Source organism: Pan troglodytes, chromosome 20 (genome assembly GCF_028858775.2).
Source record: "Pan troglodytes isolate AG18354 chromosome 20, NHGRI_mPanTro3-v2.0_pri, whole genome shotgun sequence".
Taxonomy (NCBI): Eukaryota; Metazoa; Chordata; class Mammalia; order Primates; family Hominidae; genus Pan; species Pan troglodytes.
Window position 1 is genome coordinate 51425672 of NC_072418.2, and position 27789 is coordinate 51453460.

General features: G+C 58.2%; 1 protein-coding gene across 4 annotated transcripts in view; it reads right to left on the reverse strand.

Annotated features, from left to right (window-relative positions):
- Window positions 1–3794: 3794 nt before the first annotated feature.
- Window positions 3795–27789, reverse strand: part of LMTK3 (lemur tyrosine kinase 3) — a 28284-nt gene continuing 4289 nt past the window's right edge. For 3 of the 4 annotated variants that reach the window (XM_054673685.2, XM_054673684.2, XM_024351521.3), the window contains exons 5-16: window positions 27591–27667; window positions 27005–27123; window positions 21075–21162; window positions 20599–20747; window positions 19662–19746; window positions 19467–19588; window positions 19180–19329; window positions 15554–18078; window positions 11856–12271; window positions 9605–9740; window positions 9309–9446; window positions 3795–4311 (exon numbers count right to left, since the gene is read on the reverse strand). In XM_054673685.2, the coding sequence (XP_054529660.1) occupies window positions 4295–4311; window positions 9309–9446; window positions 9605–9740; window positions 11856–12271; window positions 15554–18078; window positions 19180–19329; window positions 19467–19588; window positions 19662–19746; window positions 20599–20747; window positions 21075–21162; window positions 27005–27123; window positions 27591–27667 (4022 nt within the window). In that variant the 3' untranslated portion in view covers window positions 3795–4294. Of the gene's footprint in view, window positions 4312–9308; window positions 9447–9604; window positions 9741–11855; window positions 12272–15553; window positions 18079–19179; window positions 19330–19466; window positions 19589–19661; window positions 19747–20598; window positions 20748–21074; window positions 21163–27004; window positions 27124–27288; window positions 27381–27590; window positions 27668–27789 lie in introns of those variants that run through there. The other variant, XM_063802024.1, reaches the window with a different exon arrangement.

A 27789-nucleotide genomic window follows, 5' to 3' on the forward strand; every position in this document is an offset into this window, starting at 1 on the left:
TTGGAGGCGAGCGGGGAGGTGAGAGGAAGCTGTGCGGTGCAGGATGGCGTGGCTGTGGAGGTGGAGAACGTTGGGCCACGCTAGGAGTCTTGAAAGAGGAGCCAAAAGGACTTGCTGAGAGCTGCCGCAGCTGGTGAATGACGGTGCCATGACTGAGGTGGTCGAAAGGGAGTATTTAAGGGGAAATCAGGCATTCCGTTTTGACCAAATTAAGCTGGAGATGCCTGTGGAACATTCCAGCCAGGCTGCATCACTTCACACTGACCTTCAGCATTGCCCACAGTCCATCTTCCCCCGGGACCTGAGGATTTTGCGTCCGGCTCCCTCCTCGCCCAGGACCCCCAAGCTCCCAGCACGCTTCTGATTTTTTTTTGTAGTTGTTTTTTTTGTTGTTGTTTTTTGTTTTGTTTTGTTTTTGAGAGGGAGTCTCACTTTGTGCCCTAGACTGGAGTGCAATGGCGCCATCTCGGCTTACTGCAACCTCCACCTCCCAGGTGCAAGCGATTCCCCTGCCTCAGCCTCCCGAGTAGCTGGGATTACAGATGTGAGCCACCCTACCCAGCTAATTTTTGTATTTTTAGTAGAGACTGGGTTTCACCATATTGGCCAAGCTGGTCTCGAACTCCTGACCTCAGGCGATCCATCTGTCTCAGCCTCCCAAAGTGCTGGGATTACAGGTGTGAGCCACCGCGCCGGGCCTCGGCCCACTTCTTTCGGGTGGCAATGGTTTGGATATCGTTTGTCCTAAAATTCATGTTGAGATTCGAGCCCCAGTGTGGCAGGTGTTGGGATGTGGGGCCTCATAGGAGCTGTGTGGTCTTGGAGGTGGAGTCCTCATGGATAGATTAATGCCTGCCTTAAGGGGTGAGTGAGTTCTCACCCTTGGGAATTTGGGAATTTGGTTTTCTCTCCCTTGTTTCCTTCAGCATCATGTGATTTCTGTGCACACAGCTGCATCCTTCTGCCCTCCCCCAGAAGCAGCAGCAGCCTCAGGGATGAGGGAGGTCCTCAGTGAGTGCACCTGCCCAGTCTTGAACCTTCCAGCCATCAGAATCTGAGCCAAATCAACCTCTTCCTTTATAAAGACCCAGCCTCAGGTCTTCTGTCAGAGCAACACAAAATGGACTCAGTACGGGTCAAATTGTGTCTCCCCCACCCCCACAAAAAACTTTATATTAAAATCCTAACCCCCAGCATCTCAGAATGTGATCTGATTAGGAAATAAGGTCATTGCAGATATAATTAGTTCAGATGAGGTCATTCATGTGGGCCCTAATCCAATAGGATGTGTGTCTTATAAAAGTTTGTACAGAGACCCAGACACACAGAAAGGACACCATGTGGAGGTGAAGGCAGAGATTGGGGTGACGCCTCTACAAACCGAGGAAAACCAAAGCTGCCGGCACACCCTCAGAAGCCAGAGACCGGGGACTCATCCTCCCTCACAGCCTCAGGAGCAGCCAGGGCTGACACCCTCATCTCAGACTTCTGACCTCCAGCACTGGGAGACCATCAGTTTTTGTGATTTAAGCCACTAATTTTGAGGTACTTTGTTATGTCAGCCCTAGAGAACTAACCACTCCTCCCTCAGACCCAGGAGTCCAGGCCCAGCCCCTTCTTCCCTCAGACCCAGGAGTTGGGGACCCCGGCCCCTCCTCCCTCAGACCCAGAAGTCCAGGCCCCAGCCCTTCCTCCCTCAGACGTAGGAGTCCAGGCCCCCATCCCCTCCTCCCTCAGACCCAGGAGTCCAGGCCCCCATCTCCTCCTCCCTCAGACCCAGGAGTCCAGGCCCCCATCCCCTCCTCCCTGAGACCCGGGAGTCCAGACCCCCATCCCCTCCTCCCTCAGACCCGGGAGTCCAGGCCCCCATCCCCTCCTCCCTCAGACCCGGGAGTCCAGGCCCCCAGCCCCTCCTCCCTCAGACCCGGGAGTCCAGGCCCCCAGCCCCTCCTCCCTCAGACCCGGGAGTCCAGGCCCCCAGCCCCTCCTCCCTCAGACCCGGGAGTCCAGGCCCCCAGCCCCTCCTCCCTCAGACCCGGGAGTCCAGGCCCCCAGCCCCTCCTCCCTCAGACCCGGAAGTCCTGCCCCCAGTCACCAGCCCTTCCTCCCTCAGACCCAGAAAGTCCAGCTCTCACCTTCCCCCCGCTGGCTTGGTTCATGCAGCACCCACCCCCCCTGTGGCAGGTGTCTCAGGATCACTTCAAGCACCACCAAGTCTCCCAGCAGGACTTATTGGGAAGAAGCTAAAACCTTATCCTCTCTCTCCCTTTCCCCAATCCCCCAGGACTCACATGCGACCCTAATGCCGCCATCACCTTAACTCCAAGGCCAGAGTCTACACTACAGCCTCCCTAACAGAGGGAAGGGGCTGGGTTCCCACCCCTTGCTCCTTCCCTCTTCCCGAATCCAGACTACATCCCGCAAATACACCAGTGAACCTGGTACCAAGGTGATGGGGGACAGGTCAAGGCCAAGAGATCAGAGCCACAAAGACAAACCCAGTCAGAGGGAAAAAGACAGAGTCAAAACAGAATCCAGGAGAAACTGAGAACAAGAAATAGAGACAGCCTGGCGTGGTGGCTCACGCCTGTAATCCCAACACTTTGGGAGGCCAAGGCAGGCAGATCACTTGAGGTCATGAGTTCGAGATCAGCCTGGCCAACATGGTGTAACCCCGTCTCTACTAAAAATATAAAAATTACCTGGGCCTGGAGGCAGGCACCTGTCATTCCAGCTACTTGGGAGGCTGAGGCAGGAGAATCACTTGAACCCAGGAGGACTGCAGTGAGCCAAGATCGCCCCAGTGCACTCCAGCCTGGGTAACAGACTGAGACTCCGTCTCATAAAAAAAGGAAATAGAGACAAAAGCACAAGGCAGAAGGACATAATCGAGACAGGAGGAGGTGACAGGGAGACACTGACAAGGAGAAAAATGTGGAGGCAGGGAGGAACTCGAGACAAAAACATTGAAATAGAATTAGACAGGGAGGAGGAGGCCAAGAGCAAGAGACTCAGATGGGGAGACAGGAAAACTCCAGATCAGTTGGAGACCAAAACTGGGGCAGGGTGAGACAGGGAGCCAGAAGGATGGAAATGAGAGAGAGCCACACAGATAGGTGCGGTTAGGGTAAAGACAAGGGATGAGAATGTCAGCGAGGTGGGCGGTCGCATGGAAAAACAGGTAAACTGAGGCAGCACCACGCTGGGCGGGGAGGTAGACCCTGAACTTCAAGGAACAGGCAGTGCCGACCTGAGGTGGGTGGGATGTGATCGTGATCCAGTGTGGGCATGAGCAGGTCATTTCTGAGCCCCTGCCCCACTAGCCCCTGGCCCTGGGATAGCGTCTGGCCACCACCGCGGGCCACCTTGCAGAAACGTGGCTCTGACCGCAGCCTGCACCTTCCCACCCAACCCCAGTGGGCTCCTTATGGTTTTTTGTTTGTTTGTTTTTTGTTTTGTTTTTTTTTTGAGATGGAGTCTCACGATCTTGGCTCACTGCAACCTCCGTCTCCTGGGTTCGAGCGATTCTCTTGCTTCATCCTTATGGCCTCTTGAGCCAGCAGTGCTGCTGCTGCAGCGGCCAAGGTTGGGCGATGCAAACCCCAGGCGCAGAGCAGGGATCTGGAGAAGCAGAGAAGCCGGGCCTCTGCCACTGTGAGGGAGTTTCCGCTTCTCTGAGCATCCGATGTCCCATCTGCCATGTGGGCCAGGCTGTGAGGATGGGACTTCTCAGGGTCGCACTCGCTCCCTGCATCCTCCCCTCCTCACCTCGCGAAACACGCACAGGCCCCGTGTTCCTCCAAAAAGTTGTTTTTGTCTTTTTTAAATAATGTGAAAATGCCACGCGAAGGTTTGAACCAGAGGCCCCTCCAGGGACCGGGCTGGGGAGGGAAAGGGGAGACGCGAAATGGGGGGTCCGGGTCCCCGAAGCCTGCGGCCCGTCTTGGGCCAGGAGTGGGTGAGGAGGGACCTCCGCTGTGTCAAGGGGCTCCAGGCCCAAAAGAGTTCAGTTCAGTTCCGAGAAAGGCGGCTCTCTATGGAGGGGCGGGGGGATTCCTGCCTCATTTGGCTCCGAGGGGGTCAGGGGGGTCAGGGGAGCCATCTGGGGGGCTGGGGGGCGGGGGCCCGGGGCCTCCCGTTTGGCACATGGTGGGGGAGTGGGAGGGGGAGGGCCCAGCCTCGGGGGCCTCCCCAGAGGCGGCGTCTGCGGTGGTGGCAGTGGCGCCGTCATCCACAGAGGATTCCATTCTCAACCCCTCTTCTGAGGGTGCAGGGGGGTCGGGTCTTCGGGGAATCAATTCTCCACGGGGCCTGAGGATGGACAGAAGAGACAGAGAAATGAAATTACTAGGGGGACAGCCTCATGGCTTCTAGGTCACTCAGCGGAAAAGCAAAGCCCTCACCCACCATGGCCCAAAAGATCTGCTCTCTTCCCTCTCTGTCCTCACCTACCCCTCTTCTCCCCTCTGCTCCAGCCACTGGGCCTCCTGCTGTTCCTCCAGTGCTCCCAGCACAGTCCGACCCCGGGGTCTTTGCACATGCTGTTCCCGCTGCCTGGAACATTCTTCCTACGTGACTCAGGCCCCACCTGCAACGTCCCCTCCACAGAGTCCTTCCCCAACCATACTGAATCAAGCAGTCACCCCTGCATGCTCATCTTTCTCACTCATTTCCCTCTGACTGGTTTGCATTTGTTACTCTGGGATGACCCTGTCCTTGGTTTTGTTGTTGTTGTTGCTGCTTTGTTTTATTTTGAGACGGAGTCTTGCTCTGTTGCCCAGACTGGAGTGCAGTGGCACGATCTCGGCTCACTGCAAACTCTGCCTCCTGGGTTCACGCCATTCTCCTGCCTCAGCTTCCCGAGTAGCTGGGACTACAGGCGCCCACGACTACGCCCGGCTAATTTTTTGTAGTTTTAGTAGAGACGGGTTTTTACTGTGTTAGCCAGGATGGTCTCAATCTCCCAACCTCATGATCCACCCACCTCAGCCTCCCAAAGTGCTAGGATTACAGGCGTGAGCCACTGAGCCCGGCCGACCCTGTCCTTGTTTGTTTTTTTGGCGGGGGGGGGTTTGCTTGTTTGTTTTGAGATGGAGTCTCACTCTGTTGCCTAGGCTGGCATGCAGTGGCGCAATCTTGACTTGCTGAAACCTTCGCCTCCTGGATTCAAGCAATTCTCCTGCTTCAGCTTCCTGAGTAGCTGGGATTGCAGGTGCCTGCCACCACACCCGGCAATTTTTTTTTTTTAAGACAGAGTCTTACTCTGTCGCCCAGGCTGGAGTACAGTGGCACGATCTTGGCTCAATGCAACCTCCACCTCCCAGGTTCAAGCAATTCTCCTGCCTCAGCCTCCCAAGTAGCTGAGATTACAGAGGTGTGCCACCACACCCAGCTAATTTTTGTATTTTTAGGAGAGATGGGGTTTCACCATATTGGCCAAGCTGGTCTCGAACTCCTGACCTTGTGATCCACCTGCCTCGGCCTCCCAAAGTACTGGGATTACAAGCGGGAGCCACGCGCCCAGCCCACCTGGCTAATTTTTGTATTTTTCATACAGACAGGGTTTCACCATGTTGGCCGGCTGGTCTCGAACTCCTGACCTCAAATGATCCGCCCGCCTTGGTCTCACAAAGTGCTGGAATTACAGGTGTGAGCCACCGTGCCTGGCCTACCCTGTCCTTGTGGAAAAGCTTCCTGTCTGCTTGTTCCTATAAAATGTAAGCTCAATGACAGGGGCTGCGGTCACTGCTGTGTCCCCAGCATCCCGTCTGGCACAAAGCACACCTTTTCCCTGTGGAAAGAGCTCTCCCCAGGAACTCCGACCAAACTTTCCTATGACTCTAGCTCTGACTTCCCTGGGCGAGCAGAATGAAAGCCCCATCCATTGTACAGACCAGAAAGCTAAGGTCCGGGAGGTGCAGGCTCTCGTCGGGGGCCTCATATCAGGCTCCCTCATGCTCCACCCTGTACTTCGTACCTGGGAGGTCTGGGTCAAGTCACTGCCCTCACTCCCAGTCCCTGAGCTTGAGTTTCGCTCTTTTAATGGGAAGCATGACCTTCATGCTTCATGGAGACTTTGGGGTATGTGGCATCTCTTGGTACCCAGTAAATGTTTGCTAAGTGGACAGAGCCACATTGAGCAGGGCAGAGGAGAGGACCCGCCTCAGGCCCCCACACCATGGTCTTGGGAGCCAGACAGGCTCAGCAGCTCGCAGCCCACGCTGCCGCAGGAATATTTGTCAACTGAGCAAAGGGATTTGGGGTTTGGCACAATTGCACCCTCCGTCTCCTCTCCTGGTGATTAAAGGTGAAGCCATTCTCGCTTGCCAGCCCTGCCAGCTCAGCCCTGACTCACCACTTGGCAGTGTCCCCATACCCTGGAATGCACCCCCACCCTGTCCTCACAGAGGCCCTGCGATGATGGCCTAAGGGAGGAAGTGACATTCAGAGTGAAGCCTGAGGATGCAGCCAAGTGAAGGAAGAGTCAGCCCCCAGACCTGTCCCACCTGCCCTTGACTCTCTGCCCTGTCCAACCTCTCCATTCCCACGGCCCTGGCTCACTATCCTCTCCTCAGCCTTTCCCCAGCCTCCCAGCTCCCACTCTTGCCCTTCTGCCCCCAAGAGACCCCAGAGCAGTCTTCCTACACCCAACATTGACTTCCCTCCCTTGCTTATAGTCGTCCGTGGCTCCCTGGCACCCCCAGGACAAAGTCCCAGCTTCTCAGTGCACCCCCTGCCATCTCTCCTCAGCCCTCCATGCACTCTAAGTAACCCTCAAGCCACACCAGTGTCCTTCTGTTCCTTGAGCGGGCCAAGCTCTCTCCTGCCTCAGGCCCTGTGTGCAAGCTGTCCCCTCTGCCAGCACGCCATCCCCTTCCCCTTCACCTAGTTAATGACAACCAACCCTTCCAGTTCCCAGTTAAATTACACTTTTTTTTTTTTTTTTGAGATGGAGTTTTGCTCTTGTTGCCCAGGCTGGAGTGCAATGGCTTGATCTCGGCTCACGGCAACCTCCACCTCCCAGGTTTAAGCGATTCTCCTGCCTCACCCTCCCAAGTAGCTGGGATTACAGGCATGCACCACCATACCCAACTAATTTTGTACTTTTAGTAGAGACAGGGTTTCTCCATGTTGGTCAGGCTGGTCTTGAACTCCTGACCTCAGGTGATCTGCCTGCCTTGGCCTCCCAAAGTGCTGGGCTTACAGGCGTAAGCCACTGTGCCTGGCCTTAAATGACACTTCTAAGGGGAAAACAAAGCCCTTTCCTCTTGTCATCTGCTTTCTCTGCAAGCCTGAGTTTGCAGTTCTTCATTTGTCATAGCAGTGTGTGGTCAGCGTCTGTGGGGAGGGCCAGGCAGGCTCACCCGTCTTGCGCCACATTGAATCCCCTGTGCCCAGCATGGCGCCTGCACGCAGAAGATGATCAGAAAACATTGACTTAATTAAGTGCAGTAATAGCTAATAATAATAATAATAGCTAATGGGGCCAGGCACGGTGGCTCATGCCTGTAATCCCAGCTGGGAGGCCAAGGCGGGCAGATCGCCTGAGGTCTGGAGTTCAAGACCAGCCTGTCCAACATGGTGAAACCCCGTCTCTACTAAAAATACAAAAGTTAGCCAGGTGTGGTGGTGGGTGCCTGTAAGTCCAGCTACTCAGGAGGCTGAGGCAGGAGAATCGCTTGAACCCGGGAGGTGGAGGTTGCAATGAGCCGAGATCACACCATTGCACTTCGGCTTGGGCGACGAGCAAAACTCCGTCTCAAAAATACTAACTAACTAACTAAATAATAATAATAGCTAATGGTTAGAGACTGCTGCTGCACGAACAGGCTCTGTGCTGCATACTCGGGAGGATTAAGCCATTTAATTCCCTCAGCAATCTCATTAGTTAGATCCTGTTATCATTCCCACTCTACAGATGAGGGAACTGAAGCACAGAGAGGGAAAGCGACTTGCCCCAGGTCACACAGCTAAGAAATGGCAGGGACAATATCTGGACTCAGGCAAGATTGGGGAAGTAGGAGTGAAACCCTCCAGTGGCGTCTTCTACCTTAGCTCTGATACCGGGGAGCACCACCTGTCCTGCCGAGCTGGGCACAAGCCCTGGGTCCTGGGGGTGTTCCCTGGCTCGGCAGCAGAGGGCAGCAGAGAGCCCAGTCCCGTTCCAGTCCTGCGCTGGGACCTGCCCGTGTGCCCTCCTCTCCCAGAGAGTGGCCTTAGCATCGCTAAAAGTTGGAAACTAGGGGCGGCATGACCCCTCTCCCAAGGTGGCCACGAGGATTAGCGATATGGCGCATGTGAAACGCCAGGAAAGAAACCTGACCAATGTTCACTACTGGAGAGGGCACAGACTCAGAGGCCGCGCAACTGTGGGTTTGAATCCCAGCTCCTCACTTCTCTCCGTGCCTCAGTGTTCTCTTTTGTAAAATTGGGACCAGACTGGCCAGGCCCGGTGGCTCACGCCTGTAATCCCAGCACTTTGGGAGGCCGAGGTGGGTGGATCATTCCAGGTCAGGAGTTGGAGACCAGCCTGGCCAACATGGTGAAACCCTGTCTGTAGTAAAAATACAAAAAAAGTAGCTGGGCGTGGTGGTGCACTCCTGTGAACCCAGCTACTTGGGTGGCTGAGACACGAGAATCGTTTGAACCCAGGAGGCAGAGGTTGCACTGAGTGTAGATTCCACCACTCCCTCCAGCCTGGGCGACAGAGCGAGACTCCGTCACAAAAAAAAAAAAAAAAAAAAAAGAAATGAGGACGAGGCTAGAATCCACCCCATGGGATCGCAATGAACATTAAATGGGTTAAACTGTGGTGAGGCACTGCAGGGTCCACGCGAGAGCAGCGGTGCCGCTGTGACTGCTCTTTAACCCCCAGCTGTGTCCTCCCTGCTCTGGTTCACACCAACCGGCTTTGAGCACTCTGGGTTTCTCTCTCCTTGTCTGCCCCTGAGCACCGTGTTCCCCAAACGGAGGTGGGATCAGGATCCGGCAAGTGCCAGGCCGGAGTCTGAGCCCAGAGATGGGACAAAGATGGGCAAGAGTCGGGGGTGGGGGTAATCCCCACAGAAGGCAAAACTGAGGCTCGGGGGTTGGGGACGGCCGGCCTGCCTGCCTACGACCGTCTGATGGACGTCGCCTGGTCTGAGCTGGTTCCAGAGCTGGGTGGGGTGTCTGTTGACTGAGAGGGGAGAGAGAAGAGACTGGGAAGAGAGAGGCAGGGACATTGAAAGATGGTCACAAGAAGTTGGCAGTGGAACATAGGGGGACAGAGATGGGCAGAGGAGGGGGCAGGGCCGAGGATATGGTACCTGCGGGCCGGGCGTCGGGGGCCCGGGCGGGTGGCCCCGGGGTCTCCAGCGCAGGCGAGACGGAGAAGCGGGAGAAGCACAGCGGGGGGCCTGGAGGGGGGAGGAGGGGGAAATCCTCCGCCCACTCGAAACTGCCTCCTGCGGCAGAAGGAAAGACCGCGGTCAGGCTGCAGGCACCTGCGGCACTCCCGCCCTCTGGTCCCGCCCCTCCCGACCAAGCCCCTCCCACCCCATAGACCCCGCCCCGTCCGCCCCATGGCTCCCGCCCCCTCCCGCCCCATAGGGCCCGTCCTCACCAAAGCCGCTGTCGTTGCTGGGAAACCCATCTCCGGGGGTGGCGGGGTGGGGAGGTGTCGGGGGCGCTGGAGGCGTTGACGGGTCCGTGTCCCCCTCGGGGGGGGCCTGGACGCTCAGCTCGTTGGTTGGCGTCTCCTGTGAAGGCAGATTAGGGGGAAGCCAGAGGGGACAAACCTTCACGTCCCATTTACCGCATCCCCCAAAAGCAACAAAACCGGCTAATATTTCTGGGGCTCTAGGAATCCCAATTTGTAATCACTGACTCGCACGCTCTGGAGAGGTGGCTGGAGCCCCTAATCTGGCTTCGAAGCCTTGGGCCAGCCTTAACCTCAACCTGGCCCGAGGCTCCTTACCTGACAGCGGAGCCCCGCGCACAGCTAAGTAGCCCAACGCGGGGATTCTCTCCTGGCTCATTAACGTGAGGCCTCCACCGGATCCCCTAACCCAAAGCGATCTCCATAAGCCCCACCCCGTCCACGTCAGTCCCACCCACCTCTGAGATCTTGACCTGCTCCAGTGGCCCTCCCAACCCCTGCCCCATCCTGAGCGCATGCCGTGCTGGATGCAGTGACCCTGCCCCTGAGCCCTCCCTCAGAAGTAGACCTGCTCCCGCCCTCCAAGTCCCACCCCTCTGAAAACATCTCAGTGGCCCAGGCCCCAGTTCTTGGCCTTGTTTCCATTCCTTTCATAATCTCAGCCCAGTATGCCCGCCCCAGGTTCATCTAGACAAGGTCCCAGTTCCTCAGCACCACTCGCCCTCCCTTTTTCTCTTCAACACCATATCCTGTGTTTTTCTTTTTGTTTTAGACAGAGTCTCACTGTCGCCCAGGCTGGAGAGCAGTGTTGTGATCATGGCTCAATGCAGCCTCAACCTCCTGGGCTCAAGCAATCCTCCCACCTGAGCCTCCCAAGTAGCTGGGACTACAGATGCGCACCACCACACCAAGATAATTTTTTTCTTTTTAAGAGACGAGGTCTCGCCATTTTGGCTAGGCTGGTCTCGAACTCTTGACCTCAAGTGATCCTCCCGCCTCGGCCTCCCAAAGTGCTGGGATTACAGGCGTGAGCCACCCGGGACAGGCCTAACTCTTAACACATTCCTCAACCCATCTCTCTAAAGACCCGTCCCAGTCGTTAGGTTCGCTCATCCCTGACCTCACCCCAGAATACCTTAAGACTGCCTGCTCCATCTCTGAAGCCCACCTGCAGCCTAGCCATGGCCCTTCCCTAGTGGGTAAGATCTGCTCCAACCCGAACCAGCCTACTAGAACTCTAGTCAACAAACCATGCCCAAACTCTCACTAGGCCCCTTCACCATCCAGGCCTCTTCTCAACACTTCCTCCCTAGCCTCTCCAGGATCCCATACTTGACTACCCAGTACCCCCTCTTTCCTTCCAGACCCACACTCTCTCTCCAGGCCTCTCCTCGCCCTCTAGACCACGCCCCCGTCACAAGCCCTGCCCTCACCATAGGTCCCGCCCCAGCTCTAGGCTCGGCCCGTCCTCCTGGCCCTGCCCCATTGCCAGGCCCTGCCCTCACACTCAAAGCCTCCTCCCATCTTCCTAGTCCCGCCCCATTTCCCTGACCAGTCTCTCCCCAGACCCCGCCTTCACCCCTCAGGCCCTTCCCGCGCCCTGCTCGATCTGCCCCGCCCTAGGCTCCGCCCCCATTCCATCCTTGGACTTTCTCCAGGCCTCCTCTTGCCGCGCCACAGACTTGGCCTCCCTCAGGCCCCGATCCAGACTCTGTCCCGATCCTAGGCCCGGTCTCCTTCCAGGCCCCGCCCCCGCTCTAGGCTCAGCCTGCCTTCAAACCCTGCTGTAGACCCCGCCCCACCCTAAGCTCAGCCTTCGTCTAGGCCCCGCCCCAGGCCCTGCACCTCTAGGCTCGACCTCCCTCCAGGCCCCGCCCTGGGCTCCGCCCCCCAGCCCGCCCTCTCCCTGGGCCCCGCCCCACTCTAGACTGGGGCTCCCCTTAGGTCCCGCCCCAATTCAGCTTGCCCTCCCTCCAGGCCCCGCATCACTCCAGCTCGGCCTCCCTTCAGGCCACGCCCCACTCTAACTCGGCCTCCCTCCAGGCCCCGCCCCACCCTAGCTCGGCCTCCCTTCAGGCCCCGCCCCACTCCAGCTCCGCCTCCCTCCAGGCCCCGCCCAACTCTAAGCTCGGCCTCCCGCCAGGCCCCGCCCAGCTCTAGGCTCCGGCTCCCTCCAGGCCGCGACCCCGCAACCGCGCCCTCTCGGGTTCCGCACCTGGTCGAAGAGGTAGACGGTCACGTCCCCGTGGAAGGAGACCATCTTGCGCTTCCTCTCCAGCTCGCTGTCCTCTGGCTCGTCGGCCCCGCGCGGAGACTTGAGCAGCCCCCGCAGCGGGCGGGCCGCGTCCGCGTCGGCGCTGCTCACCACGACGGGCACCGGGGCTGCTCGCGCCCTCCCGGGGCCCCGCGGCCCCGCCGCCGCGCCCGGCGCCGCCGCCTCCTCGTCCTCCTCCTCGTCCTCGTCCTCGTCCTCCCCGTCCTCCTCCGCCGGCCCCGGCGCTCCCGCCCCGCCGGCCTCCCCGCCAGCCGCCCCGGCGTCCGCGCCCTCCCACGGGGGCCGCCGCGGGCCCGGCCCCGGGAATGGCGTGAGCGTGAGCGGCGGCAGCGCCAGCGAGAGCCGGGAGAGCCTGGCTGCGAGGGGAGAGACCTGGTGAGCCCCTGTCCGGGTGAAACTGAGGCAGGCCCTCCCACCTAGCTGTGTGGCCTCAGATAAGCCCCCCGCACAATCTGGGCCTCAGCACCCACTTTGTGAACGGAAGGGCTGCACCGGGGCCTTTCTCCAGGCAGGGTGGGAAAGGTCCTCTCCAGTGCTCAACCTCCCCAGAGCTCCCCAGTGCCAACGGCTTTAAGCCCCAACTTCCCACAGCCCACCAGGCCCTCATGCCCTGGCCTACCTGATTTCTCTGGCCTCTGTCCCCACCTCCTCTGGCCTGACCTCCATCTAGCCACATGGGCCACCCCACCATTCCTCCCACCGAATAGCTGGGACTACAGGCGCACGCGCCACCATGCCCGGCTAATTTTTTGTATTTTTAGTAGAGACGGGGTTTCACCATGCTGGCCAGGCTGGTCTTGAACTCCTGACCTTATGATCTGCCCTCCTTGGCCTCCCAAAGTGCTGGGATTACAGGCATGAGCCACCACACCCGGCCAGATCCACCTCTCTGAGCCTCTGTTTCCTCACTGGCAAATGAACAAGGGTCACTTAGCTCTCCATTACTGCATACGTGAACTGCCCTTTCTGAGCTGATGGCAGGGGCAAGAGGAGGGTGGAGGTGGGGCAGGGAGAAAGATGAATGCAGATGGTCCCTCTCTGGTCCTCGTTCTCTCTACTCAAGTTTTACTACCTTTTGCTATTCTCTAAACATGGTGAGCCAGTGCCCATCTCAGTGCCCTCTATCTAGAACACTCTCCCGCCGATGTCCACCTGCCTCACTCCCTCCTTTCCTTCACATCTGCTCAAAAGTCACACTTTTGTTGACCAGACATCTCAGGGTGATGGGGTTATGGGCGATGCTGCATAGAGGGAGTGTTTTTTGTTTGTTTTGTTTTTTTTTTGAAATGAAGTCTTGCTCTCGTCGCCCAGGCTGGAGTGCAGTGGTACGATCTTGGCTCACTGCAACCTCCGCCTCCTGAGTTCAAGCGATTCTCCTGCCTCAGCCTCCCGAGTAGCTGGGATTACAGGTGCCTGCCCCCATGCTCAGCTAATTTTTGTATTTTTAGTAGAGACAGGGTTTCACCATGTTGGCCAGGCTGGTCTCGAACTCCTGACCTCAGGCGATCCTCCCACCTCGGCCTCCCAAAGTGCTGGGATTACAGGTGTGAGCCACCGCACCCAGCCTAGAGGGGGTTTTTCTGGAGTTATGAGTACCCAGATAAAGGTCAGGTTGACAACCTTTAAAAATTAGGAAGGCTTCCTGGAAAGGGGAAATTTGGGGTCTTGAAGGATGAGTAGTTCACTTGGGAAAAAGCGGGCCATTCTCTGCCTCTTTTCACGCCCCAATCCTAATCCAACCCAGATCCTCTGACGCATCTTAGCTGCTCATCTCCCAACATTTTCATGCAGCCTGGGCTGTTTCCTGATACAGCTGTTCACAAACTCCCTACAACAATCTCAAGGAAGTGACAGTGTTCGAACACCACAGGCTATGAGGAAGAAAGGTCCTCCGTCCAGCCCACTTCCTGACCCTTGCCCACTGAGCCACAGGCTCCTCTATGGAGATGATAACTGTTTCCTCAAGTGTGGCTGTGAGGTTGCCAATATAAAACAGGACCCAGCCACTTATAACTTTCATACCCGTATTTAAAGAAATTGCCCCTCCCAGAGATTCTGCTGGAACTGTATTTCCTATGTCCACATCTAAACAAGGGCTATTTATTTTTACCCTTCATTTATCTTAAAGAGTTTTCTCTGTGGCAAAATACTTCCTGCATTCCTACCAAAACTTAATTTTCAGAAAGGCATATCTGTGCCTTCCAGCTCACTAGTCCTATGGTGGTGGAGTTGTCAGGGCAAGATCTGAAGCTCCCTGGGTCCCAGCCTTGGGTAGCTCAGGGCCTCGAACACAGGAGGCCTGGCACACTGGATAGATGCCTTAGCTTACTGGAAAGTTGTTTGTTTGTTTTTGTTTGTTTGTTTGTTTGTTTTTTGAGACAGAGTCTTGCTCTGTCACCCAGGCTGGAGTGCAGTGACGTGATCTCGGCTCACTGCAATCTCTGACTCCCAGGATCAAGTGATTCTTGTGCCTCAGCCTCCCAAGTAGCTAGGACTACAGGTGCATGCCACCACGCTGGCTAATTTTTTCTTTTTTTCTTTTTCTTTCTTTTTTTTTTTTTTGAGACAGAGTCTCGCTTTATTGCCCAGGGTGGAGTGCAGTGGCACAATCTCGGCTCGGTGCAAACTCCGCCTCCTGGCTTCAAACGATTCTCCTGCCTCAGCCTCCCGAGTAGCTGGGATTATAGGCGCCTACCATAAAGCCTGGCTAATTTTTGTATTTTTAATAGAGACAGGGTTTCGCCATGTTGTCCAGGCTGGTCTTGAACTCCTGACCTCAGGTGATCCGCCCACCTCGGCCTCCCAAAGTGCTGGGATTACAGGCATGAGCCACCCACCGTGCCCGGCCCATGCCTGGCTAACTTTTGTATTTTTAGTAGAGATGGGGTTTCGCCATGTTGGCCAGGCTGGTCTCAAACTCCTGACCTCAAGTGATCCTCCTGCCTCAGCCTCCCAAAGTGCTGGGATCACAGGCATGAGCCACAGAGCCCAGCCAGCTTATTAAGTTTAAATCAGCACATGCTGGCAGCCTGGGGCCCTTGAGCCATCCACAGACAGGCTTCCTTTGAATTGGCTGCAACCATAAAAACAAAAGAAATAAAAACCAGAGCTCTAGTTTAAAAGGGAAAAGTAGCAGATTCGCCAACACCAGGTGCACATTCCTGAGAAGTGGCTGCCCCTTCTACACAGGGCATTTTCTTCTGAAGCCCCACTCTGCCTCCCTAGCATGCTTCATCCGTTTCCCTATGTGGTCTGGCCCCTGTGGGCATGAGTTTGAGACCCCTGGTCTAAGTGAGTTGCAATAATAAAAGCAGGTGCTTACTGAATCCCTTGCTCTGATTAAGTGCCTTGGATGTCCTAATTCATTTAACCTTCATAGCAACCCTATGACGTAGGTTCTATCCCTGCCATCCGTTTTTGGCAGATGGGTAAACTGAGGCACCGTGCAGCAAGGACATTTGCCCAAGGCCAAAGAGCTAGAGAGGGGGCCGAGCCAGGATGTGAGCCCAGGTGGTGCAGGCTTCAGGACCTGCATTCATCACTGCCAGCCCGACCCGACATCTTTACCCACACTCACCCTCCGCACGCCTCGGAAACAGCCGGACCTCAGCCCTGACTGTGCCCCGCAGCCTCCTCACCTTTGATCTGCTCGCTGTTCCCCTGAGGGGGTCCCAAGTCCAAGAATAGTCGTGGCATCTCGGGGCCCTTCCTCTCGGGCTTGGGGGGGTCCCCGTCTCCGCTGGGTGCCGTGTCTCCGCCGGCCCTGCTGTCTGGGGCCCCGGGCTCTCCCTCGGGGGCCACCTCCGGCCTGGCTCTCGGGGGCGCTGGCTCCAGCCTCCTCGGCTGTGCCTCCGGTGGCGGTGGCAGCGGTGGCGGCGGTGGCTGCGGCCTCGTGTTGTCTACCCATCCGGCCTTTGCGTCCACGCCGCTTCCGGGGCCGCCGCCGGGGGCCGTCCCCGTGCCCACTGGGGCTCGGCCCCCACTCCCGAGGTCCAGCCTCCCAGCCCCTGGGGCTCTCGGCGCCCCCCCAGTCTCGGGGGCTCTCCTCTCGGTCCCGGGTTCCAGCGTCCCGTTCTTGGGGGCTGGGCCAAGGGGGCCAGGGGCTGTCTCCCCGCCGTTCCTGGAGGAGACCACTGCGCTGGGTGCAGGGGCTCTCTCCAGAGAGGTCTCTGGGGCTGGCTCCCCGATCGTGGGGGCTGGACCCCAACTCTCGGGCGTCTTCTCCCAGGGCCCTGGGGCTCTCCAAGGCCCAGTCTCTGGTGGCCTCTCCGTGTTCCTGGGGAATCTCAGGCCCCCATTCTCTGACACCTTGTCCTCGCTCTTTGGGGGTGTCAGGCCCCCATTCACCAGCACCTTCTCCCCGGCCTCTGGGGACCTCAGCTCCCCATTCTCCAGCGCTTTCTCCTCCCTCCTTGGGGGTGTCAGCTCCCCATTCTCCAGCACTTTCTCTTCTCTCTCGGGGGACCCCAGGGCCCCATTCTCCGCCGCCTTCTCCTCGATGCCCGGGGCTCTCTGGTCCCCGTTCTCCAGCACTGTCACCCCGTTCACTGGGAGGCTCAGGCTTGGGGCTTGTTTCCCGTTGCCCAGGGCTGTCGGGTCCCTGTTCAGGCCCGGGACTTTCTCTCTGTTCCCGGGGCCTCTCCCCGCCTTCCTGGGTCCTGTCTCCCGGGCTGTCGCCCCCTTCTCCCCCAGGAGGTTCCTTGTCACATCCTCCCGCAGGGACATCAGCAGCTGTTCCGTGCTCACTTGAACCACGAAGGTCGGCTTCTCCCGGGGCCCCGGGAGTGGGAGCGGACCCGGGTCTGGAGGTGGCCGGGGCGCTCCTGGGTCGGGTGGCTCGGGGGGAGCCCGCGGCCGAGGGACCCCTTCCTCCTCGGCCGCCCCCCCACCTGGGAAGGCTCCCTCTGGGGAAAAAGGGGTCTCGGTCTCGTAGCCGCTGTCCCCCGGCTTGGGGCCCGGCGACGAGAGGCCTGAACCGGGACTGGCCACGGCCGAAGGGGGGTCGGGGGACGCGGCCGGGTCCGCGGGGGCCCGAGGAGGTGGCGGCGGGGGGGGGGGAGCGGGAGGTGGCCCCCGCCCGGGGTACTGGGGCGCCGCCGCCCCCATGAGGGGGTCCAGAAACTCGGGGGGGGCCGAGGCGGGGGGGGCCATGGGCAAGTCGGCAAGGGAGCCCCGCTCTGCCCGCAGCGAGGAGTCGTCCTCGGGGGGGTGGGGGCAGCCAAGAGCAGGGTGGCCTCCCCAGCCTGCTACGGCGTCCCCCCGCTCCAGTGGCAGGCAGGAGCAGGCCCCCTCGCGGCTGCACAGGGGACAGGGTAGGGGACCCCGGCGGCTTGGGCCACCTCCAAGGCTGCTGCTGTCTTCCCCTGGGGAGCTGCCCTCCTCCTCCTCCTCTTCTTCTTCCACCCACGGGGCGGTCCCCCGCTCCCCCAAGACCTCGGCAGGGTCTCCCGCCAGGGTCTCCCCGGCGCCCCGGCCCTCGGGGTCCCAGCCGCTCAGCAGGAAGCTGCCTGACGCTGAGGACTGGGCTGGGAAGGGCCGGGGCGCAGGGAAGAGGGGGGAGGCCCAGGTCTCGGACACCAGCTGGGGGACCTCGGAGGGGGCCTGGGGGGCCTGAGGGGCGGGCACTCCTGGGTCCAGGGGGTCCCAGTCGTTGGGGAAGAGGGGCTCAGGAGGGGAGCCGTGCTCCTCCAAGCGGATGTAGTACTCGCTGCTCACGGAGGGGCTGCGGGCGCTGATGACAGGCAGCACGCTGGGCGTGGACAGCGCCTCGTAGAAAGGGTTGGAGGGGTTGGCGTGGGGGGCCGGGGGGGCCGACGCCGGCTGCCAGGCAGGTGCCCCCCCACCCCGGCCGGCCCCACGCCGGGCCTTCTCCCACAGGCACTCGAGGTTGAGGCCGCGGCTACTCTCGGTGACCGTGAGCACATCGTCGGGGTCGGCTCCAGGGAAGCCATCCAGTAGGGGGAACGGTGAGGAGAGGGTCCCCGGGCGGGGCGCACTGTGTGCAGGGGGCCAGGGCCAGGGGAAGGGACCGTCTCGGGGTGGGGGTGGCGGCGGTGGGGGCCGGGGAGGCCGCTCGGAGAGCAAGTAGGTGAGCTGCAATTGGAGATCAGAGGCTGAAGGGCGCTGGGCAGGTGGCCGCCAGCAGGACTGAAGAATGTCATACCTGGGGAGAGGTGGGGCAGAGTGAGCAGGGCAGAGACCCAGGGAGGGGAAAGAGACCCAGGGAGGGGAAAGAGACCCAGGGAGGGGACAGACAACCAGAGAGAGGGGGACAGAGACCCAGAGGGGAACAGAGACCCAGAGAGAGGGGGACAGAGACCCAGAGAGAGGGGGACAGAGACCCAGAGACAGAGGGACAGAGATCCAGAGACAGAGGGACAGAGACCCAGAGAGAGAGGGACAGAGATCCAGGCGTGGTGGCTCACGCCTGTAATCCCAGCACATTGGGAGGCTGAGGCTGGTGGATCACCTGAGGTCAGGAGTTCAAGACCAGCCTGGCTAACATGGTAAAACCCCGTTTCTACTAAAAATACAAAAAATTAGCCTAGCGTGGTGGCACCTGCCTGTAATCCCAGCTACCTGGGAGGCTGAGGCAGGAGAACCGCTTGAACCCGGGAGGCGGAGGTTGCAGTGAGCCAAGATCGTGCCATCGCACTCCAGCCTGGGCAACAAAAGCAAAAATCTGCCACAAAAAAAAAAAAAAGAGAGAGAGGGACAGAGACCCAGAGAGAGAGGGACAGAGACCCAGAGAGAGGGGGACAAAGACCTAGAGAGATAGGGAAACATAGACCCAAAAAGTGGGGCAGAGATCCAGGGAGAAGAGGGGACAGCAGACGGTAGAGATTCAGAGGAGGTAACTGGGCTGGGGAGCTGGGTATTGAGACCCAAAGAAGCAGGGGTGGGGGGAAGATGCCCATAGAGAGAGGCTGACAGGGACCTGGAGGCAGAGGGGACACAGCAGCAGATGGGAACGGCTGGTGAGGGTAGTGGTGTCCCTGTTTGCGCTGTGAGCTCTGGAATCAGACAGGTAAGAAGCAGGGACCTCTTAGGGTGAAGTGGGTTCAAATCACAGCTCTGCCATCCCCTGCCTGTGTCCCCCTGCAAGTAGCGGATGCTGGCAGAAAGGGTGGGGACAGCTCCTCTTCACTCTTGAGGGGTATGGAGGGCAAACGGGATGTGGGTGATGTGGGAAACGAGGGGGGATGCTGGGACCATCCTGGGTGGGGTGCGGCAGGCCAGGAGCCCCGGGTGGGCTAGCCCTCACCAGTAGTCCGCGTAAGGCAGCTTGAGCCTCGGCCGGGCCAGCTTCACATGCTGCTGGCGGACCACGAAGGCGAGGACCTCCTCGTCTGACAGGTGGCGGTAGGGCTGGGCCCCAAACTCAAACAGCTCCCACAGGGTCACCCCCAGGGACCTGCAGAGAGCAGAGAGAGGTCAGAGCCCAGCCCTGACCCACCCGGGCCTCATTTTCCCCATCTGCAGAACCGGTGGCATCTAGTAACCCTTCCACCTTCCTGGCCTGCCTCGGCCCCCGCGGCCCGTGGTCCTCACCAGATGTTGCTCTCGCGGCTCTGGTCCACCACCATGAAGGTCCCGTGGAGCTCCCCGAGGAGCTCGGGCGCCGCCCAGCGCAGTGGGATCCACAGGCGCTCTGGGGTCAGGTAGTAGTCCTCCTGAGGGAACCAGGGCGGTGTCAGGCGGGTCAGGGCACCCCACAGCCCCCATCCCGACGGAAGGAAGCCCTACCTTGTAGTTGCTGTGGGCCAGCCCGTAGTCTCCGATGCGCACGGTCAGGTCAGAGGTCAGCAGGCAGTTGCGCAGGGCCAGGTCGCTGCGGGAAGAACGCGAGGAGGTGAGCGCAGGGGCAGCCCTCCAGCCACGCCCTGACCCCGCCCTTTCACACTGACTCCACCCCTCCCATGACCCTGCCCCGCCACACTGACTCTGCCCCTTCCCTCTGATCTGTCTCTCCCCTCTGACTGCTTTCACTCTCCCCTGCTGTCTTGTCTTCTCCCCACCCCTGGTTCCTCCAAGTCTCCTCTCCTTTTCCTCTGCACTGGCTCCTCCTCTTATTCATCTGACCCTTCTGGCTTCTCCTGCTTCTCTGTTGACTCCTCCCCCTCCTCTCCCGGACACCTCTCCTCATCACGTGACCCTGCTTCCCCCTCACCTGGCTCCTTCCGTTCCTCTCCTGGCCCCTCCTCCTCTCCTGACTCCTCCCCCTCCCCTGCCCCCCTCCCCTGGCTCCTCCTCCCTCTCCTGGACCCTCCCCTATCCTGGCTCCTCCTCCTTCTCTCCTGGCCCCTCCCCTCCCCTGGCTCCTCCTCCCCCTCTCCTGGCTCCTCCTCCCCCTCTCCTGGCTCCTCCCCTTATCCTGGTTCTTCCTCCTCCTCCCTTGACCCCTTCCCCTCCCCTGGTTCCTCCTCCTCCTCTCCTGACCCCTTCTCCTCTCCTGGCCCTTCCCCTCATCACCTGACCCCGCCTCCCTCTCACTTGGTTCCTCTCATTCCCCTCCTGGTCCCGCCTCCTCTCCTGGCCCCTCCTCCTCCATACCCTCCTCGGTTCGTCCCTATTTTGTGTCAGCCAGTCATGGGTCCGCCCCCCCTTTAGCCCCTCCCTTGAGGCCTCACCTCCTTCCCCCTTCCCCTTAGTAGCTCCTCCCGCGGCTCCCCGGCCCGCCCACCTGTGCACGTAGTTGTGGGAATGCAGGTGCGCCAGCCCGCGGGCGATCTCCAGGCCCATCCTCTGCAGCGTCCGCAGGTCTCGAGGGGGTAGCTCAGGGGACAGGCCCTCGGGGGGCCGCTGGGCTCGGAGGTAACGCTTCAGGTCCCCCTGGGAGGGAAGCAAAGAAGGTCAGCACCACCAGCCGCTCAGGTCTCCAGCCAGTCGGCCCGGAGGCTGGAATGGCTTCTGCTGTCACTGGGTAGCCCCTCTGAGCCTTAGTTTCCTCTGCTGCTTGCAGCAGGTAATAACACAGCCCATCTTGCCTGCTTGTTCAGGCCAGCCCCCAGGACAGGCAGCACTCATGAAATGTTAGCGCATGCCACACATCATCTACGATGATGATGATGATGACGACGAAGCCCAGGGGCACCAGGCTTGGCCCCGGCCTTGTCCAGCTGCCCCCTCTGCCCTTCCCCAACCCCCCAAGACCCTCACCAGTTGACAGAACTCCATAATCAGCAGAAACGGCAGCGTCTCCACACACAGACCCAGGCACTGGAGGACATTGGGGTGCTGCAGGCTCCTGTGGAGTGAGGAGGCGGCTGAGTTGGGAAGGCAGCCCCTTCCTCTTCATCCTGCCCCAACCCCCAGCAGAACCAAACTGCTGCCTCCACCCTTTTTTGTTGTTTTTGTTTGTTTGTTTGTTTTGAGACGGAGTCTCGCTCTGTCGCCCAGGCTGGAGTCCTGCCTCAGCCTCCTGAGTAGCCAGGATTACAGGCATGCGCCACCACGCCTGGCTAATTTTTGTATTTTTAGTAAAGATGGGGTTTCACCATGTTGGCCAGGCTGGTCTCGAACTCCTGACCTCAAGTGATCCACCCTCCTCAGGCTCCCAAAGTGCTGGGATTACAGGCGTGAACCACCGCACCCGGCCCACTCTACCTTTTTGATCTCAGTTTCCTCACCTCGGAGTCTCTCTCCTCGACCACACCCCACTCCTTCCCCAGGTCCCCATCTCTGGATGGCCCTCACTGGCCTGCTCCTGGGGGAGCAGGTCCCCAGGGACCCCTTTACCTCTCCTTCCTCCTTACACCTCACCTCCACCTTCATTCCTGCCCCAGACTCTTCTCAGTCTTCTCCTCCTCGTCCCCACAGCCTCCTCCCAGCCTCCCTGGCTCTAGTCTCTCCCCTTCCCTTTGCCTCACCTGCTTTTCACCACACACAGCCCTCTGTCGATCCCCAGCACCCCAGGATAGAGCGCCGGCTCTTTGATTCCTCCTGCTCCTCCGGCTGGCCCAGGAGTCAGCTTTATCCCATGTGGGTTTTCCCAAACCTGCAGGCCCTTGCTTAGGCCCGGGCCTTTGCACCTACAGTTTTCTCTTTCTCTCTCTCTCTCTTTTTATTTTTCCTTCCTTGCTTCCTCCCTCCCTTCCTTCTTCCTTCCTCCCTCCCTCCCTCCCTCCCTCCCTTCCTTCCTTTTTGAGAGGGAGTTTCATTCTTATCACTCAGACTGGAGTGCAATGGAGTGATCTCAGCTCACTGCAACCTCCACCTCCCGGGTTCAAGCGATTCTCCTGCCTCAGCCTCCCGAGTAGCTAGGATTACAGATGCCCGACACCAAGCCTGGCTAATTTTTGTATTTTTAGTAGAGACAGGGTTTCACCATGTTGGCCAGGCTGGTCTCAAACTCCAGACCTCCGGTGATACGCCCGCCTCAGCCTCCCAAAGTGCTGGGATTACAGGCGTGAACCACCGCACCCTGCCTGCACCTACGGTTCTCTCTCTGCAGAACGCCCTCCTCTCATCAGAGTTCTCTTGGCCCCTCCGGGCCTCTGCCTCAACATCATCTCCCCGGGAAGCTTTGCTGCCCCCCAATGCCAGGTTGGATACCCTCCCCTTTACCCTCACGCTGTGGGAAAGAGTCAGACTTGGGGGTTTGAACCCTGACTCCCACTTTCCTAGGTGTGTCATCTCAGGCAAGCCACTTCGCTGCTCCCTGCCTCAGTTTTCCTCATCTGTAAAAATGGGACAGCGATAACAACTTCCTCTGAGGAATTACATGAGATCTGAGAGAAGCTGGTATGTGCTGAGATCCTAGCAATTACTGCTGTTTTAATGGCAACATATTATTTGATTTTATTTTCACCCTGCATTCTTTTTTTTAAGACAGAGTCTTGCTCTTTCGCCCAGTCTGGAGTACAGTGGTGCAATCTCGGCTCACTGCAACCTCCACCTCCCGGGTTCAAGTGATTCTCCTGCCTCAACTCCGAGTAGTTGGGATTATAGGTACACACTGCCACACTCGGCTAATTTTTGTATTTTTAGTAGATAATGGGTTTCACCATGTTGGCCAGGCTGCTCTTGAACTCCTGACCTCAAGTGATCCACCCACTTCGGCCTCCCAAAGTGCTGGGATTACAGGCATGAGCCACCGTGCCCAGGCTTCACCCTGCATTCTAAATATATTTCCAGGGCTGCTCACTCTCCATGAGCTTCTTCCTGTCCTACATCCTTTGCACCTGCTGTTCCTTCTGCCTGGAATGTACTTCCCATGGTGCTTTGCATGGCTGACTTCTCCAAGTCAACCCGGCCTCCCTGATGGTCCTGTCCAAGGTGGCCCCTGTCTCTGTCACATACTGCCTCATTTTCTCCTGGTATTTGTCATTCTCTGACAGTTTCTCTCTCTCTCTCTTTTTTTTTTTTTTTTTTATGAGACAGAGTCTTGCTCTGTCGCCCAGGCTGGAGTGCAGTGGTGAAATCTTGGCTCACTGCAACCTCCATCTCCCGGGCTCCAGCAATTCTCCTGCCTCATCCTCCTGAGTAGCTGGGATTACAGGCATGTGCCACCATGCCTGGCTAATTTTTATATTTTTATTAGAGACGGGATTTCACCATGTTGGCCAGGCTGGCCTTGAACTCCTGACCTCAGGTAATCCGCCTGCCTGGGCCTCTCGAAGTGCTGAGATTACAGGTGTGAGCCACCATGCCCTGCTGACAGTTTCTCTTTTTAAAATGCATTTCTGGCTTGGTCTGGTGGCTCTCACCTGAAATCTCAGCACTCTGGGAGGCCGAGGCAGGAGGATGGCCTGAACCTAGAAGTTTGAGACCAGCTGGAGCAGCATAGTGAAACTCCATCTCTACAATTAAAAAAAATATATAGTCTGGGTGCAGTGGCTCATGCCTGTAATCCCTGCACTTTGGGAGGCCGAGATGGGTGGATCACCTGATGTCAGGAGTTCGAGACCAGCCTGGCCAACATAGTGAAACCCTGTCTTTACTAAAAATACAAAATAAGCTGGGCTTGGTGGCACATGCCTGTAATCCCAGCTACTTGGGAGGCTGAGGCAGGAGAATTGCTTGCACCCGGGAGGCGGAGGTTGCAGTGAGCTGAGGCCCCGCCATTGCACTCCAGCCTGGGCAACAAGATTGAAACTCTGTCTAAAAAAAAAAAAAAAAGTCTGTAATCCCAATACTTTGGGAGGCCAAGGTGGGTGAATCACCTGAGGTCAGGAGTTCGAGACCAGCCTGGCCAACATGGTGAAACCCCGTCTCTACTAAAAATACAAAAAATTAGCCAGATGTGGTGGTGGGCGCCTGTAATCGCAGCTACTCTGGAGGCTGAGGCAGGAGAATCGCTTGAACCCGGGAGGCAGAGGTTGCAGAGAGTTGAGATTGCGCCACTGCACTCCAGCCTGACAACAGAGCAAGACTTCATCTGAAAAAAAAAAAAAGATAAATAAATAAAAATAAAAGTTAGCCAGGCATGGTGGCTATGCAAGAGGCTGAGGCAGGAGGATCACTTGAGCCCAGGAGCTCAAGGCTGAAGTGAGCCTTGAAAAAAAAAAAAGAAGTATTTATTTATCTATTGTGTGTCTTCTCCACTAGGGGGTGAGCTCTCCTAGGATGATAATTTGGTGTGTCTTCCTGCCTGTGTCCTCAGTGCCTAGACTAGTAGATGCTCAATAAACACAGGTGGAGAGAAGGACTGGCTTGGAGGTCTGCAGGAGGATGAGAACATTTCAGGCTTGCAGCCCAGGGTCTGGCCAGGAGTAGGTGCACAGTAACTTACTAGTTATTTTCCTACTGGGGCCTGGCGGGAGGCAGAGCCACTTGTGTGCTGTGGGGCCACTGCCAGTACCCAGCCTTCTATTGCCTGTGTGTAACCGCGGCTCTGCTGTTTATGCTGTGTGTCCTCAGGAGAACAGGGTCTCTTGCTTCTGCTTGGTGGAAGAATCGTGTAACAAAGTGTTGTTATTGTTGTTGTTTTCTCATGCTGTCTCCCAGGCTGGAGTACAGTGGTGTGATCTTGGCTCACTGCAACCTCTGCCTCTGGGGTTCAAACGATTCTCCTGCCTCAGCCTCCTGAGTAGCTGGGATTACAGGCGCCTGCCCACCACACCTGGCTAATGTTTGCATTTTTAGTAGAGATGGGGTTTCACCATGTTGGCCAGGCTGGTCTCGAACTCCTGACCTCATGATCTGCCCACCTCAGTCTCCCAAAGTGCTGGGATTACTGTTGTGAGCCACCGTGCCTGGCCAATTTTTTTGTATTTTTGTAGAGATAGGGTTTCGCCCAGGCTGGTCTCCAAGTCCTGAGCTCAGGCAATCTGCCCACCTTGGCCTCCCAAAGTGCTAGGATTACAGGCGGGAGCCCGACAAAGTGTTCATAAAGCTCCTGCCATGTGTGGGGCTTCAACAGTGGCTGGAGTTCCCAGCATGGGAGACTTGGGGTGGCTGGTGTAGAAGGAAGCCAGGATTCACTGTACACCCACGAATCTGGCCAAGGCCGGCCGCTCTGCTCTCAAATCCTCCCAGCAACCTGCTAGGCAGGATGATGATCCCCATTTGATCCAGATGGAACAGAGGTGAAGCGACTTGCCTAGGGTCACACAGCTGGTAATGATGGGAACATTGGGATTTGATCTCAGGTCTGTGGCTCGCTCAGCAAACGTCTACTGAGAGCCAGCGGCACTTGTGCTCGGGTAACGAGATGGACCCTGAGCTGCTGCTAGTAGAGACCTGCACTGTCCAACAGAGCTTTGCGAAGGTGGGAATCTTCTGGACCAGCCCTGCCTACCAGGGGAGCCACTGGCCACAGGTGGCTATTGAGCACTTGAGATATGATGAGGGTGGCTGAGGAAATGTGTTTTTAATTTGATTGCATTTTAATTAGCTTACATTTTATTTATTTATTTATATAATAGAGACAGGGTCTCGCTCTGTTGCCCAGGTGGGAGTGCAGTGGTGCAGTCATAGCTCACTGCATCCTCCAATTTCTGGCCTCAAGTGATCCTCCCACCTTGGCCTCCCAAAGTGCCGGGACTACACGAGTATACCACCGTGCCCATCTTAGCTTAAATGTAATAGGCATATGTGGCCAGTGTTTGCTGGCACAGGTTTAGGGAGAGACAGGCAATAAGCAAGTAAGCAAATGATATAGTGACAACCTGGGGTATGAGTTATGAAGAAAACACATGCCATGACGGGGTGAAGCACCCCAGGACCCTCTTTGGAAGGAGGGGAGGAGTAAGGGAAGATGTCTCTGAGCTGAGGCCTGAGGAAGGGAAGGGGCCCCATCCACACCTGGGGATGAGCAAGGAGTGATATTCTAGAGAGGATATAGCAAGGTCCGATGCGCTGCGGCAGGGAATTGGCTTCCGTGGGGAGGGTCAGTGAAGAGGCCAGCGTGGCTGGGGTGAGGGGGACATTGGAAGGAAGGGGACAGTGTCAGACTGCGCAGGGCCTGTGGGCTGTCAGGAGGAGCAGATGTGTCCTGTAGGCAGTAGGGAGCCATGGGAGGTTTTGGAGTGAGGGAGTGCCAAAACCCAATGTGTTTCTCAGGGTAAAGCCCACCTTTACAACTGTTCTGATAAGGGGTCTCTGCGAACACACGCTTTCCAAAACAGGGAACTCACTACCTCACAAGGAATTTATCTGGCAAATGGATACCTAGACCCCATCCTAGAAGCACTGAGAGTGGAGTAGAGACCAAGCAGGGCAGGGATGGAGCTCCACAGTGGCCTGCTCGGGCACCTGCTCAGGGACCTAGTCTGTGGCCTGGGGAAGGGAAGTACCAGCTGGTACCCAACACTGGACATGGGAATCTCACATCCTCTCAGCTGCCCCCTTCATGAGGACACTAGGGCTTCCTGGACTCACTTTCCAGATGAAGATCCGGAGGTTCAGAGGGGAGAGGGCAGGCCTCTAGCTCAGCTTCTGTGCTCCCGCCTCCTCCACCATCCTGCCTCTCACTTCCCACCCTTAGCTCGGTCCAGAGGAAGAACCTGAGGTTCAGGGAGGGAAGTTCTCCTGCCAGAGCCGCACAACCGGAAGAGGTAGATTCCAGGTGTGACCCCATACAGCACTCCTTCCACTCCTGAATGTCACCTCAACAAGGCACACACCCACTGAGAAACCCTCAGTACCTGTACGGCTGTGCTTCCGAGATGAACTTGCGTTGCTCCAGGGGCCCCGCGCTGGCTCGGAGCTCCTTCACCACCACCTGGGCGGGGGTGTAGTCGGAGAAAATCTCTCCCAGGATCACCTGGTCAAGGGGCACCCAGGAGTCAGCGAGTGCCGTTTCCCCAGCCCCGTCCCCTGGGACCAGCTCCACTCCACCACACAGCTCCCAACCCCCGGCTCCTTCCCAGCTTCTCCCTCCACATCCCACCACCCTTGACCCCCACCAGACATGGGGTGAGACACTCACGGGCCCAGAATCCGATGGACGCAGGGACGGATGGAGGAATGGACAGACGGACGGACGCGTGGAGAGCCGGGTGGCGCGGCGGAGTGGTCAATGGAGTGAGGAGGGAGGCGCTGACTGACAGATGTCGGGGATGGGGCGGGTGGGAGCCGGTGAGAGGTGGACGGAGGGGGGATGGGAGGCTGAGGGGGCATGGGGAGGAGGCGAGGGACAGATGAGAAGTGGTGAGAGCAGGGGTGTGGACACAGAACAGGAGGACAGCTCGGGATCCATGGAGCCCTGCCTCCCCTCCCCAGCCCACTCACCTTCCCAAACCAGCCACTCCCAATCTCCTGCAGGTAGCTCAGGTGCTGCCGGCTAAGGCCCAGGGGGGTGGTCATGTCTGGGGAGGGCAAGAGGGGAAAGCCCCTGAGTCTCTCCCCCTTCCTGAGTGCTACCAACACACCCCAGGTCAGTGGGGACTGGGACAGAGCAGACATCACTCTCTTTTCATTGGCTGCCACC